The sequence below is a fragment of the Gallus gallus genome, chromosome 5 (genome assembly GCF_016699485.2).
Source record: "Gallus gallus isolate bGalGal1 chromosome 5, bGalGal1.mat.broiler.GRCg7b, whole genome shotgun sequence".
In the NCBI taxonomy this organism is placed as follows: Eukaryota; Metazoa; Chordata; class Aves; order Galliformes; family Phasianidae; genus Gallus; species Gallus gallus.
The window spans coordinates 25,339,006-25,352,293 of NC_052536.1; the positions used below are offsets into that span (position 1 = coordinate 25,339,006).

The 13,288-nt window shown below is 40.4% G+C and overlaps 1 protein-coding gene and 1 long non-coding RNA gene across 3 annotated transcripts in view; one reads left to right on the forward strand and one right to left on the reverse strand.

The window, feature by feature from the left end:
* The window catches only part of STARD9 (StAR related lipid transfer domain containing 9), a 98,209-nt gene that overhangs the window by 74,916 nt on the left and 10,005 nt on the right, over window positions 1-13,288 (forward strand). For both annotated transcript variants that reach the window (XM_421162.8, XM_046942641.1), the window contains 2 exons: window positions 992-1,475; window positions 2,235-13,280. In XM_421162.8, coding sequence (XP_421162.5) covers window positions 992-1,475; window positions 2,235-13,280 — 11,530 coding nt within the window. The remainder of the gene's footprint in view (window positions 1-991; window positions 1,476-2,234; window positions 13,281-13,288) is intronic.
* Window positions 754-2,403, reverse strand: LOC121113275. The gene is made up of 2 exons (XR_005860484.2): window positions 2,274-2,403; window positions 754-1,187 (listed from the first exon to the last, which is right to left on the reverse strand). It is a non-coding gene; the product is annotated as an uncharacterized LOC121113275 (long non-coding RNA).

Here is a 13,288-nt window from a genome sequence, read left to right on the forward strand (position 1 = left end):
ATTCGAGGAACGTTCATAAATTGGGACAATCTAATTCTCTTTGGGAGTAGACTCCTGATTTTGTGAAAAAATATGTGTTGATGGGTGATATGAGTTTGTCTCTTTGGGATGTGTTCATCCTGATAACCAATGGGTATGTTGATTTCACTTGTGTATCCTTGCTGTGAGTGTTTTTGAGTCATTTCAAGCATATTACATACTAAAGTGCTCGTATTCAAGGTACATGAGTTCCCACCAGGCATTCATGAAGTGTTCTGGAGCAGCTGTAGTCACGACAGGTAGAAATTTTTGTGGTTGTTTCTTCACCTCAGCCCAGGTAGCACACAATGCTTGTGATGCTTGAGAAATTTCCATCTGGTGAATTTAGAGAAGCTGGCAGGACTGTCCAGCAGGCAACCACTTGGGAGCTTCCTGGTAGCCTTTTATTCAGCCGACTTTGTAGGTTGCATGCCCATCCATGTGCCTGGTGGCTGGCACCAGGCCCCAGATATGATGTACACCCTGACTGCAGTGTAGGGAGATTGAGCCTTCAAGTTTACTGAACTTGCTACCAGTTTCTTCTGTGCTGAACACAAAGTCCCTCAGCATGAGTTTAATTTCCTTCATTTTCAGCACATATAGATAAATAAGAGGAAATAGTTGGCAGGTGGATTTCTCTTTTGGTTCACTCCAGTTAATTTTAAGGAAAGGACAGGAGCAAAAATGCGTGTAAAGCAGTGTTTGTCTTAGAGCAGCTGTAAAACACTCAAACTCTTTGAGAAGTCAGTTACATTTTAATATTGCATTTTCTTCACTAAACAGTAGGTATTTATTTGCCAAAGGCTTATTAGTATGTGCATTGCATTTTATTTTTTTCATTAACACAAAGGTTAAAAGACTTTGCTCTACCTACATAGGAATTCTGTGCTTAAATGGGTTCTCAAGGCTAATTTAATTAATGAAAAATGTTTTTTCTATGATTTTTACTTTCTTTCAATCATTTTGTTTACAGACCAACAGTGGCTTATAAATGAGAATAACCGACTAGCTGCCCTTCAGCAACAGCAGAGGGAATTTGCAGTGCAAACAGAATCTACGCTGTGTGCAGAGGCCGAGGTACAGAGCAGCTGTGGTCTGGAGGTCTCCCCTTTGCTGCTACAGCAGAACAAGAAGAGAGTGGTGCAGCTGGAGCTCTTGCGAAGGTGCTCCTTAAAAAAGGCAGAAAGAAACATAAGACGTAAAAAGGTCAAATTCCAGCTGGAGAGGATAGTCAAAAAGCAGAAGTTATTGGAAGCTAAGCAAAACCTAGAGCAGCTGGAAGCTAACTGCTGGCTCAGTGAAGTTCATGTGAAACAGTCCCACATCCCAAATGAAAATATTGCAGTACAGGCCTCTCTGCATCACCAGTTACAGAAGAGGAGGAGGTCATTGGGTTCAAGTTACTCACTGCACAGTCAGCATTCATTCTGTAACCTCCATCTGCCCCAGGTACCCAGGTGAGTCAACATCTACCAATTCCTCTGAACTGTCAAATATAATTTAAATTCATGGTATTTTCACTGGCAATCTATAATCCAGAATACCTTTTAGCTTACTGAAACAGTCCTTACAACTTGTGATATCATTTAGTATATTGTACGTCACACTGGAGCTGTTTGCTGCTTTCCTTGGATTTATACAGTGCATTTCCTACTTAGGTCTCTGATGTGGTCTTGCTGTTTCTTTCTTTCCTCCATCAATCCTTTCTGCACTTTTTACCTCATTGTGATTGCTTTCCAGAGTTTGCTCAACTTCGTTCTTACCTTCTTCGTGTTGCTGGTAAACATTTGTGTCTGCATTATTTTATTGTGATTAGGGTCAAACTATTCCTTCAGAATACTTTTACTAGAATGATTCTGCCTTGGACTTTGAAGTTGACTAACCTTCTCAAGTCAAATACAGCACTACACAGTACTAACATGTCAGGGTGATAGCATGTCTATCACAGCATGGCTCCAGCGGCAGGAAATGGCTTAAGTCCGCTAAGTGAATTTCTTTGACTTAAAACCATCTTTTATTTTTAACTAACACTTGCAGCTACTTGAGACTGTGGAGATTAAATACCAGGCTGTACAACTTAGCATCAAGGTATTAATTTGTTGTTGAGGTTGTTGCTTCACATGTCATTACTCTTAATGCAAGATGTTACTAATATGGAAACATTAAGCATGTTATTTAAGCAAGTATTGGGCTTTATTTCTTTTTTATTTCCACAGCTGTTTGTTGAATGAGGAAACAATCTCAAAGTTATCTACCTCGCCAAATATCGATCCGTGCTCTGAAGGCAATACACCAGGGAAGCTTTCATCTGTGGAATACTGTTACAGAAAACTTAAAGACTTTTCCAGGAGTGAAGACCTTAATGATGAAAAAGGTATCTCCTTTTTAGTACAGATGCAGCTATCTGAAAAACAGAAATTATCTTCATTTGGAAATAAAAAAGGAGCAGAAAGCGACTCTAATGATTCAGCTGTCATGGCTCATATCAATAAAAATGATCAAAAAATGGAAAAGTTGGATGACAGCCCAGGGCAGGCTGGATGTCAAAAACAGACCTCTAAAGGCTCCTGTACTGATCATTACAAGGAGAAAAATGAGCCTGAAACCTTTATTACAGGGACAAGAATGACAAAAACAAAGGTGCTAGGAGATTTAAGTCAGCCTGCAAATAGCTGTCCAGAACAAAACAGAGCTCAGGTATCCAATAAAGAGACTAGAATGGATATCAATGCAAAAGGCCACAGTTCTTCCCCAGAAAATTTTGTTAACAAAATGAAGAAAGCAGTAGTGTATGGAAACCCACCATCTGCATGTCCAGACCAAGCAGCCAAGAATTTGAAAAGAGAGCCAGCCTCAGCCTTACAAAATCATGAGAACTCATCAGTGGAACATCAAGAATTTCTGATGGTGGCAACATCAGTTGGAAATCTCACAAAGATGAACACACAGGCGCCACTCTCTTATGTTGAAAAAAAATGGCATAGTGCTGAGCTGTTAAGTGCTGGAATGTCTAAAACAGCCACAGATGTGCTCGGGAACTGGCAAGAAGATGAGGAAAATGAGATTTCTGATACTGACAGTACCTACTCTGTAGATTCGCTCTCCTGCGCTTACGCAAAAGCTTTCACAGAGAAGCTGAAGCAAGATGATTTCCACAGAAATAAATGTCTTGCCAACCCAGAAGATTCTGAGAGTGATGACAGTCAAATGTCACAAGACTCCCTGATAGAAAAGGAAAACAAAGCCAAAAGGCAAAATAAAAGCCAATTTCAGAAATTAAAGGCCTGCCACCAGCCAGCTAAGCTTTACAAAAGCAGATCCGAACACCGTGTTTCATCTTTAGTGACGTCGTACGCATCGCGTAGGAGACTGGGAGAGGCTGAAAGAAGCTTTTCTCTGGACAGCTTGGGAGATGGGGAGGAGGTGCCAACAGAAGATCCAGTAGAAGAATCCAAATCTGATTCATCTGATGAAGTCCCAGCAGAGATTTTTTGGAAGTTAAAAACTCCAAGACCACCAACTGTACAGACTGAGGAAGACCATGAGTCCAAGATCTGCTGCAGAGATACAGAAGGGACAAATTACAATCTGAAGCTGAGTAGTTCCTTCTATTTGGATGCTAAGCAACAGCTTGCTTCCAGTAATGCTTGCAAACAGTTCCTGAAGGATGCAAAGGTCTCTTTTGCAGAGCAAGAAAGGTCACTTGATAGAAGACTTTATTATGCAACTGGAAATCCTTTGCTTACAACTGATGCTTGGTCATCCTATGACTCAGAGGTTGAAATCAGCAGCCCCAGAATAACAGCGCCACCTTCCCATGAGCATCTACAATTTCAAGATGCTCGTTTCTATTCTTTGAGCAAACCAAAGGGTTGGCTGAAGAAAGATGATCTAAAACAGTCTGCTGCTGAAGTTTCTTTTGTTTCTGGCTCTAAGCAGATACACAGCATTACTCATTTATCACATGGTATAAAAGAAATAAACACAAGTTTCTCCTCTGACACATCAGAAGTACCTTTACCTGAAACAACAGCTGCAAGCAGAGGTTTTGAGAGTGAGGAATGTACAAATGCAGATGAAAATTCTTCCTTAGAATCTCAAGACATGACATCCACATTTGTAAGTTCAGTAGGACCAAGCTCTTCTTTTGCTCATATTTCAGTAAAACCTGATTATTATGAACATTCAAGGGCAAATCATCCTGAACAAGAACAAATAAGCGAATTATCCACTTACAGGTCTACCACTGAATGCACACAAGCATTCAGCTGTTCGGAAAGCTTCTCCACTGCAGACTGCTTGTCACCAATACCCAGGAAAGAGGAGGATTCTCTCCCTACAACCCATCCAGAACCACTGAAAGATCACAAGCTGAAAAGGCCACCTTTTGTCTCTGTGTTGCCTGTGCACATTTTGGAGCAGATAAACAACTGTGTAGAAGCAGATTTAGAAGACAGTTTCCTCAGAACTATTGAAAAAGATGACCTAGATGATGACTGCAATAACTCGATGATAGAATCAAAGATAACAGATTCAAACACTGTCAGTGCATCTGCTGCTGGATCTTCTGCAGAACTTGCCTATAATGTAGTCTCGACACAGGCTACAGAAGTAAAACAAGTACATTTTGGAAACTGTGTGCAGCTTTTTCCAAGAAGGGAAATACCAACACGTTGTGATGAAAGTTTTTTTCTCAGTGACTTAACAAATAATAAGTGTTCCCCAGGAAGCGCTCACGAGCGTCAAGTATTGGCTGGACAAGGAGCAGAATCAGCTGTTGCGCAAGGTCTCTTCGGATCTAGGGAAAGTAACTTGGAAGCAATGCAAGACACAGATTATGAACAAATACCTGCAGAAGTAGCAACTGTAAACACAGACCTTTCCTCACAGAAGATAACATATAAATGTAACCCTTTAGTTATTGCTTACAGTGCAACACCAATAGAGATGTGTGAAAAAGAGAAAATCTGTATGGAAACAAGCATGGATAGCCTATCAGAGATTGTTTCAGAGGAGCCTTCACTCAGAGAGAAAGAAGAACATCAACCGAAGGATGAAGACTTGTCTTCGTTAAATAATTATGAATTTAAAAGCAAACCTGTTTCAAAAAATCACTCCTATGGGCATTCACTAGCAGACAGTCCTGTAAGTTGCCTGTCCCAACACACTTCAGAAAATTCTACGTTGTGTGTTGACAATATAAGAGAAGAAAGCAGTGAAAGCAAAGAACACGGTATGTTGACTTCTCACGTTGTAGATCAGAAAGAGTTTTCATCCAAATATAAGAACCTACTGGTAAATGAAGCAAGTTATCTCACAGTGAATGTAAATGGGCAGGACACCGAGTCCTTCCCTGCTGCTGTTTGTGAGAATGCAGCTGAGTTGCTCCCAGAATCCAATTCAAGCATATTTTACAAAGCTTCACCAAAAGCTAATTTTTTTCAAAGTGCATCTGAGACTGAAAATTACGATACGCTATTAGAGCATGTTACAATAGTGAAAGGAGATTGTGATGCTACATCTAATCATACTGTGGAAGCCAGGGCCACGAGAAGTTGTTCTGTCACACATTCCAGCTGTCTATGTACGACATGCTCTTCAAAATCAATGGGGGAGAACACGCGTAAGATGAGTGGCAGTTCTGTGGAACCTGATGCAACTATTCCCTTGGAAACAGAAACAAAGAATAAATTCTTAATTGAATCAAGAGAAGAAGCCTTTTTTGAAAGTGATTGCCCAGAGGATGTTTTGCTTGTTGAAGATCATTTTAACTCAGAATTGGGAAGAGTATTTGAATACAACACAGATACACTAGGTACTGTTTCTCAAGAGGTGTGTCTCTGTATAGATAAAGAATCCAAGTTTTTAAGAAACCCAGAAGCTGATCCAGAAGAAAGTGTGGTTCCTTATCAGAATACAAAAGCAAACACTGAAGAAATGACAAAGTTAAAAAATAGTGCAAACAACCTAGAAAAAAATGGAGTGGAAATGAAATCAAGAGAGATGGAAAGTGTACCTGACTACCCAGTAGCCAAAGTCCAAAGTGTAACTGCAGATAGGAGTGGTGAGAATTTTAAAGGCATCGATCTATCTCAGAATCCAAAGAAACCCATTGATATTGTAGATTCTGAAGTGCAGTGTGAGTTTTATACAAATCTGCACCTGACGCTTGAAGAGGCAGAGAAAGATGAATTACAGGTAGTTAGCACCAGTGTAGAACACACTCAGGAGTCAGAAGCACTCGTGCACTCTGATAGTTTTTTCCAGAAAGAGGAAAGTGAGAAAATAATCAGCATTTATTCACCAGAGCTTTCTGTTTCTCCACAAAGCTCGCCTTCAGCTATGCATTCCCACAGAATAGATTTTGCTCAGAATGCTCAGGGCTTACCTGATGCTTGTGAAGGGCTTTTGCAGATGAACAGAACAAGAGAAAATATGTTTAATACAGATGATATAGATACAATGGAACTAATCACAAATAGGCAAGGAAATATTTTAGAAAAAAATGAAAATGAAGAAAAAATAGATTCTAGCAATTTAAGTGAACGTTACGTGCTGCATTGTTTGCCCCATGAAGACTTTGACCAGGAAAACAAGGTTAACGTGTGTGAAGTGACTGGGAGTGAAGAACGAGTCATGACAAACACAGAGGGAATGGTTATTATGAATCAAGAAGACATACACACAGATGAAAACATTCTATTTAGTGAAGAATCTCCAGCTCTGCATCAGATGTACTGTAACAGAGATGACAAAGAGGAAATTTTAAATCAGTTCAAGATCCCTGAAAGATACCTTACACCCTCAGGACTAGGAGAGAATATACTGTCAGTAGATGATTCACAATACCACAGTCCTCTTGAAATGAATGAAGATGGTGGCTCAGAGGACTCTGCTACAGATACAAGAAATACAGCTATGGAAGATACCGATGTGTATGAATATTCAGTTGATGATAATATTAGTAACGACCAGCACAGACTTGAAGAAGAATCTAAAAGTCTCCATATTAAAGAGAACAGCCATGCGTATATGAGTTGTTCAACACGATATCCTGAGCATGGTGTTTCAGAAAACTTGAACATCAGTGTTGTTAGAAGACCTGAAATTTGTGGACTGGATGCTATAGACTCAGGAATTATTGACGAGAAAGCGCACTTGAAAGCAGTGGACAAAACAGAGAAGCAGATGTTTTTAGAAAACAGGGAGGAGGTAGAACTGATCGTTCTACAAAACCTGAATGAATTATTCCCTGAAAGCAAAGACAGCTGTCATGATGACAACAGATTAAATGAAATCTTAAGAGAAAGCCAATGGGTGTCTACTAGCTTTTCTACAAATAATGGAGATAACAGCAAAGAGCAGAACTCAGCAGCAACTCTGAAGCCTACCAAAAACATCCAAGAAAGTTCAGTTAAAGACTCCCTGTGCCCATCTGTAAATCACCTTTTATGTCTTGAAGTAAGTGATAATTCCCATCTTGTTCAAGATGTTCCCACTGCACTGAAAGGTTACACAAAACCATCTAATGGCAATGTTGGAACTGAAGCTGTTTTGTACTATGAAACATTAATGGACAATGAGGCCTCTGTTGGTAAACCTGTTAAAACAGTCAACAAAGAGGGAGACAACAAAGCTCATTCTGATGAAATTCGAAGTAAAAATGAAGCTTTCCTGCAAAACATGACCACAAAGGATAGACAGGAGGAAGACCTTTTTGTATTTAGAAATGATTATTCTGCATCTGGGCAACCTGTCAATGAGAACAACTTTTCTATGCCCTGTGAAGTGGGCAGTCATGAACCTGAAATGGTTGAGCTTAAGCAAGGGGCAGAAGGAAATTCATTTTCCTCAGAAGAATTAGACTCTTCTGAAGATATAATTGAGGGTGTTAACTCACATGAAGAACACAGTGTAGATTTAATGATTAACAAAATATCAAAAGACTGCTTTACTTCCACAGAAAGAAAAGATCAAGAGGAAAAGGATACCATAATGCCTGATGAGCTGCTCTTCAATAATTCAAGCCTGCTTTCTTCTCCAGAGAAAGAAGCAAGGGAAGGTATGGGGGAGAAAACAAAGCATTCTTTACTGGAAATCTCTTCTCAAAATATATTTCACAGCATTAGTACAGCTGAGACAGAACTTCACTCAGGAAGTTCATCACGATGTGATAACAAAGAGAAATGCTCAAACACGAATTATACTATAACAAGCAGTAATAATGATAATGCAAGGTTTCCTGATATCAAGATATGCCAGAGTGAGCCAAGACATTATCAGGGACATGAGACTTCCAAAGATTGCTGCGTAGACTATCCAGAGAGCACTGTTTCTGAGAACACTTCAACCGTTCCAGTAAGGCTTCCAAATTACAAGAGGAACTCTTGTACTTCTGAACATTCTGCTGGTCTCCTGAATAGCCCAAGATCATTTGCAAATGATTTGACAGACAGCTGTGGAGAGAAATGTAAAAATGATGCTGTTCTCTCTGAAGAAACAAAATACTTTGAAAGTGAATCAACTGTTTTAAGTGCACGTATAACTTTTTCTGATGTTTCACAAAAAGGAGATGAAAAGGATGATAGTTCTGCAGTTACAGAGGCTACAGATGCTCAGAGTAATAAAATCCCTGAAGAAGCTGTGGGAACTGATCAAGAGGGGGAAATAATTCAAGATTCTTTCCAGAATTGCGATACTAAAGAAAATAAAATGCCTGAATACTTAGAACACTACAGTAACTCTTCTAGTGTGACTATACCAGAATCAGGAGTGCCTGTTTTTCAAAGCCTAGGAAAGACTGGCAGTAAGGAATCAAAGTGTGCTTCACCCTACTTTGCAGAAAATGCCCCGAGTGATATACTGCTTCAGAACTCCAAAAACATAAGCGTTTTCAACACCTGTTTACTTGATGACTCAAAATCTCTAAAAGTTAGTCAGCTTGAAGTCTCACTTCAAGACACCTTTTTGACTGAGCAGGTATCATCTAGTTCTGCTGATCTGCACTCAGTGAAAGAAGACTTTCCCCAAGCATTTGCAGAAATTAACAGATCATCCATGAAAGCATTTTCAGAATCTTCTCCAATTTCTGATATAGACCATGGTGAAACTGGCACGTGTGATAGATCACACACAAGTATATTAAAACATTCTCCGCTTGCTGTCTTACAAATGCAAGACACTCAGTCTGATAAGTCTGTGGTATTTGATGAGCCAATACATGCTTCAGGGATTATTTTACTTTCTCTTGCAAAAGCAAACAAGCATTACCCAGTATCAGACACAAACTCTGCTTCATATGAGAATTCTGCTGTAGATGTGGAACCTGTTTATGGAAGTAATTGTCAGCAACTTGACAATGATACTGAAGGTGATCAGCATCACTGGAGTAAAGTTCCAGCACGGAAAGCTTGCATAGAACGTGCAGAGAAAGTGCCAGATGATAGCGAACCTCTGGTATTGTCATCAATACCTCTTTGGGATACTGGAAGGTCAGTTCTGGTTAAAGAGGGACAGATGAGAAAAGTACTTAACAGAAACGAGGAAGAATTGCCTTCAAGTGCTGAGGTTGGACGTTTTGCAGTAAAGAAAAAGCAAGGAAAAACAGTAGATAAAGAACATCTTGAAAAGCAAACTAATATATCTTCAAATTTGACGAATGAATTAACAGTCCCAGAGGTGTTGGAACATTTGTATCCAGGAGATGCTAATGTGGATCCTGAACACACCTATGATTCATTTGGTCCAGCATATCCCACAAACAGCAGAAGTACTGATCCCAGACAACCGTATCACAGTGTTTTAGGTTTTGAAAAAAGTCCTGCAGATCTGCAAGGCAATTGTCAATATGTGCCTACAGGTGATGATAACACAGGTAGAACAAATACAGATGACAGAAAAGAGATTTTACTTTGCGGAAGTAATGCAGGTTCCAACGTTCATGCTGACAGTTTTTCAACAACAGAGGATGATATAATGAAATCAGAAAGACCGAAATTTTCTTTAATGAATAATGAAAGTACCCTTGTAAAATTTTTACCAACTAACCATGGTGTGCCTTCCCAAGAATCCAAAGTGGTGCAATTCAGGAGCAGAAGGCCATGTTCTATGACACACAATACAAAGAACTGTAAAACTGAACAGAGACCTTATCTACAAAGTCATAGACTATCAGCCCCAGCCTTAGCTGTGTTTTCTGATTTAGATGATACTTTCAAAGCTTCATCTCTGGCAGATTCCTTGCTATATTCAGCATCTAGATCATTACAAGATTTAAATATGAGTGTGGAGCCTCCATCACCAACTGAAGATGATCTTCATGTAATTGAAAGATTTTCAAAGCAAGAATCAAAGAACATTCTGCAGGTTAAATCTAAAGCCAGATTTCAGCAAAGAATGACACAAACTAAGAAGATTGCAAACTGTGATCCAAAAAATTTACAAAATTATGCGGCAAGAACCCAAGGCAGCCAGTCCTTAAAAGACAGTACTGTTCATTCTCCATCTTTACTGCCCACAGCTCACAGTTCTGTGGGTGCAAAAGAAAATATCCATTCAAAGAGCAGTTCCGTAGCTCAATGTAGTGAAGGGAGAGTTGAAGAAGCTGGGTACCAGCCAGGAACAGATTTATTTTTGCAAGACAGTAAAGATGCAATGCATTTTAGTTCAAGTGATATCAACCCATATATTCATCCATGGCAACAAGAAGAATCGTGCAAGATTGGCTGGAAGCAGTATGTTTTTGGAAGTGCAAGTGATGTTTCTTGCCATCAAATGCCTTTAAACCTGGATAATCGTAAAGTTACGAGATGTTCCAGTGTGGACAATGGATTGAATTCTCAAAATTCTCCTTTTCACTCTCATCTCAGTTCATACGCTACAGCAAAAGTTTTATCAAGCACTTTAAGCAGCATTGAAGGTCTTCAAGGATGGGATAATGCCAGACCAGGCTTTGAATCCACATACTCGAGTGACAGTAACAAGCAGTACAGCAATGTGTCCATTGAAACACTGGAAACTAATCCAGAAAATGACACTGATAAACTTAAGAATCCTTCTGCACATCCTGGTAACTCTTCAGTGCAGGTTGATGAAATTGTATTGTTATACCCATCTGAGTCAGAAAGGTCTTCCAAAAAATCACCAGGGAATACCTGTGAGCAGGGAACACAAACGGTGGCTACAGCAAGGTATAAAAGGCAGAGAAGACACCAGAGAAGCTACACAGATGTTTCTGCAAGAAGGCAGGAAACAAACAGGGATCTATTTCAGCAACATTCTTCTTGGACAAGTATGCAGAATCTGTCCATGCATCTGTCACAGCTTATTCAGAACACTTCTGAGCTGCTGGGAAACCTCTCCCAGCAAAATATTATAGATAACGAACAGAATATCAGAATCTACCAAAGAAGAACTGAAGAGGGTGCAAAAGCTACTACTGCTATATCAGATAGCTGCACTCAGACTACAGCAGATGTAGGCACTCAAACTGAGATTTTGGAAGAATCTCAAAGCAAACACGAAGAAAAACTAGTGCAGGCAAAATCAGAAAATGAACTGAGGGCAGCTAAAGCAGTAAACTGTGATTTCAATGCAATCAGTGCAGATACAGTAGATAAGGTTCCCAAAAGGAAGGAGCAAACATTCTCTCTGGAAGGAAGACCACAAGAAGGAACAGAGATGAGAAATCTGGGCAACACTGACTTCCATGACAGCCTTGACAGCATTTTGGAAGATTCTTTTATGTGCCTGCCTCTCTTACACAGAGCCTCCACTTCCACCTTAGATTTTCAAAAACCATCGTTAAATGCGCAGCAGAATATTGCTCCTGCTAGTGCCAGAGTTTCATCCATCACGTCCTCTTCAGTGAGTTCAGGGCAAGATGATTCTTCGTGCACTGTAGTTAGCAGCCCTACTAGTAGCACCTTTCGATCTCCATCATCTTATGCTCAGGATAAAAGAAGTGTCAATGAGCTAGAGATGCCAGCAGAAAGAAAACTTCGTTACAAAAATACTCTGTTGGTGGATCGGGCCTCTTCCCCTATTCTTACTCTTAGTGCTAGTCCCAAAAGCCAGAACGCTTTTAGTAAGCCTTTCTGCCCTATTAAGGAACCCTTTGGATCTTCCCGTGATACTTCAAGCTCCCTTCACAGTCAGAAAAAGCAAAAATCAGGTCCACGCTCCGGCATGGAACCTCACGTGGATAATTTTTCACAGACTGAAACAGACAGCGAATGCGGCATTTCTAGGGACAGCAAGGGCATAAGAAATGCATCTGGAAGTTTCTTAGATAAAAAAGCAGCCAAAAAGCTTTTAGGAAATGATGATTCAAAAGCTATGGAACAACAGCACAGACTTGCTGTCGGCGCACACACTACAATTTGTGCAAAACGACTGTACCACTCCAGCAGCACATTAGAGGTCTCTGGCCGTACAGAGTTTTTAACAGATGATGTCAGAGACCCCAGTCCGCTGGCACATTCACTTCGTTGTATGTATGTCACAGGGGAAGGAAGATCTGTGCCTGGGGGAATCAGACATGAGAATTATGTAGGGAATTCTGATACTGCTCTGATTCACAACCACTCACCTCCAGATTCTGACTTACTTTTTAATCCAAAATGTAGTGCCACTTGTTCAAGTCAAGCAAACATTAATGAGTCCTCAGAGCCTCTGGTAGGAGCAGCATCTCTACAATTTCATGATTTATGGAAAAATGAAAACAGTTGTTCTCTTCTCTCTGATGTGAGTGATGCGCAAATTTCCTTACAAAATGACAACACAAACTCCATCACTGAAACCGAACATGACACTGAAATTCCTCTGAAGAAAAGTACTACTTTAGTGAAGCCTTACAGGCCTCGGAGCTACAGTCTTCGTGACTTACCCATACACAACAAGTTTAGCAACTGGTGTGGTGTTAAGGGCAGTCCTCCACCTTCATCACTCAGCTTGAGTGGCAGTGCAACTGACCTGCGCAGCCAGGCAGGAAGTAAGCCTGGAAGCCAACAAGCAGTGGAAATCGAAGGGAAATCCCAGCTTTGGGGCAGCAGAAGCAGAGAGATTGAGAGACTTCAGAGAGAGCGTGCTCAGATCATGTCTGGCATACACCTGGATCTGCACCAGCATCCCCTTACTGTGGAACTGACTGAGGCAAAGCTGAACTATGGCATTGGTGAAACGGACGCGCTGCTGAGGGTTCTGCAGAGCGGAACTGCAGACGACCTGATGGCGGTTCCAGTAAAGCAGCAGCTCTACGAAAGGTAAATTC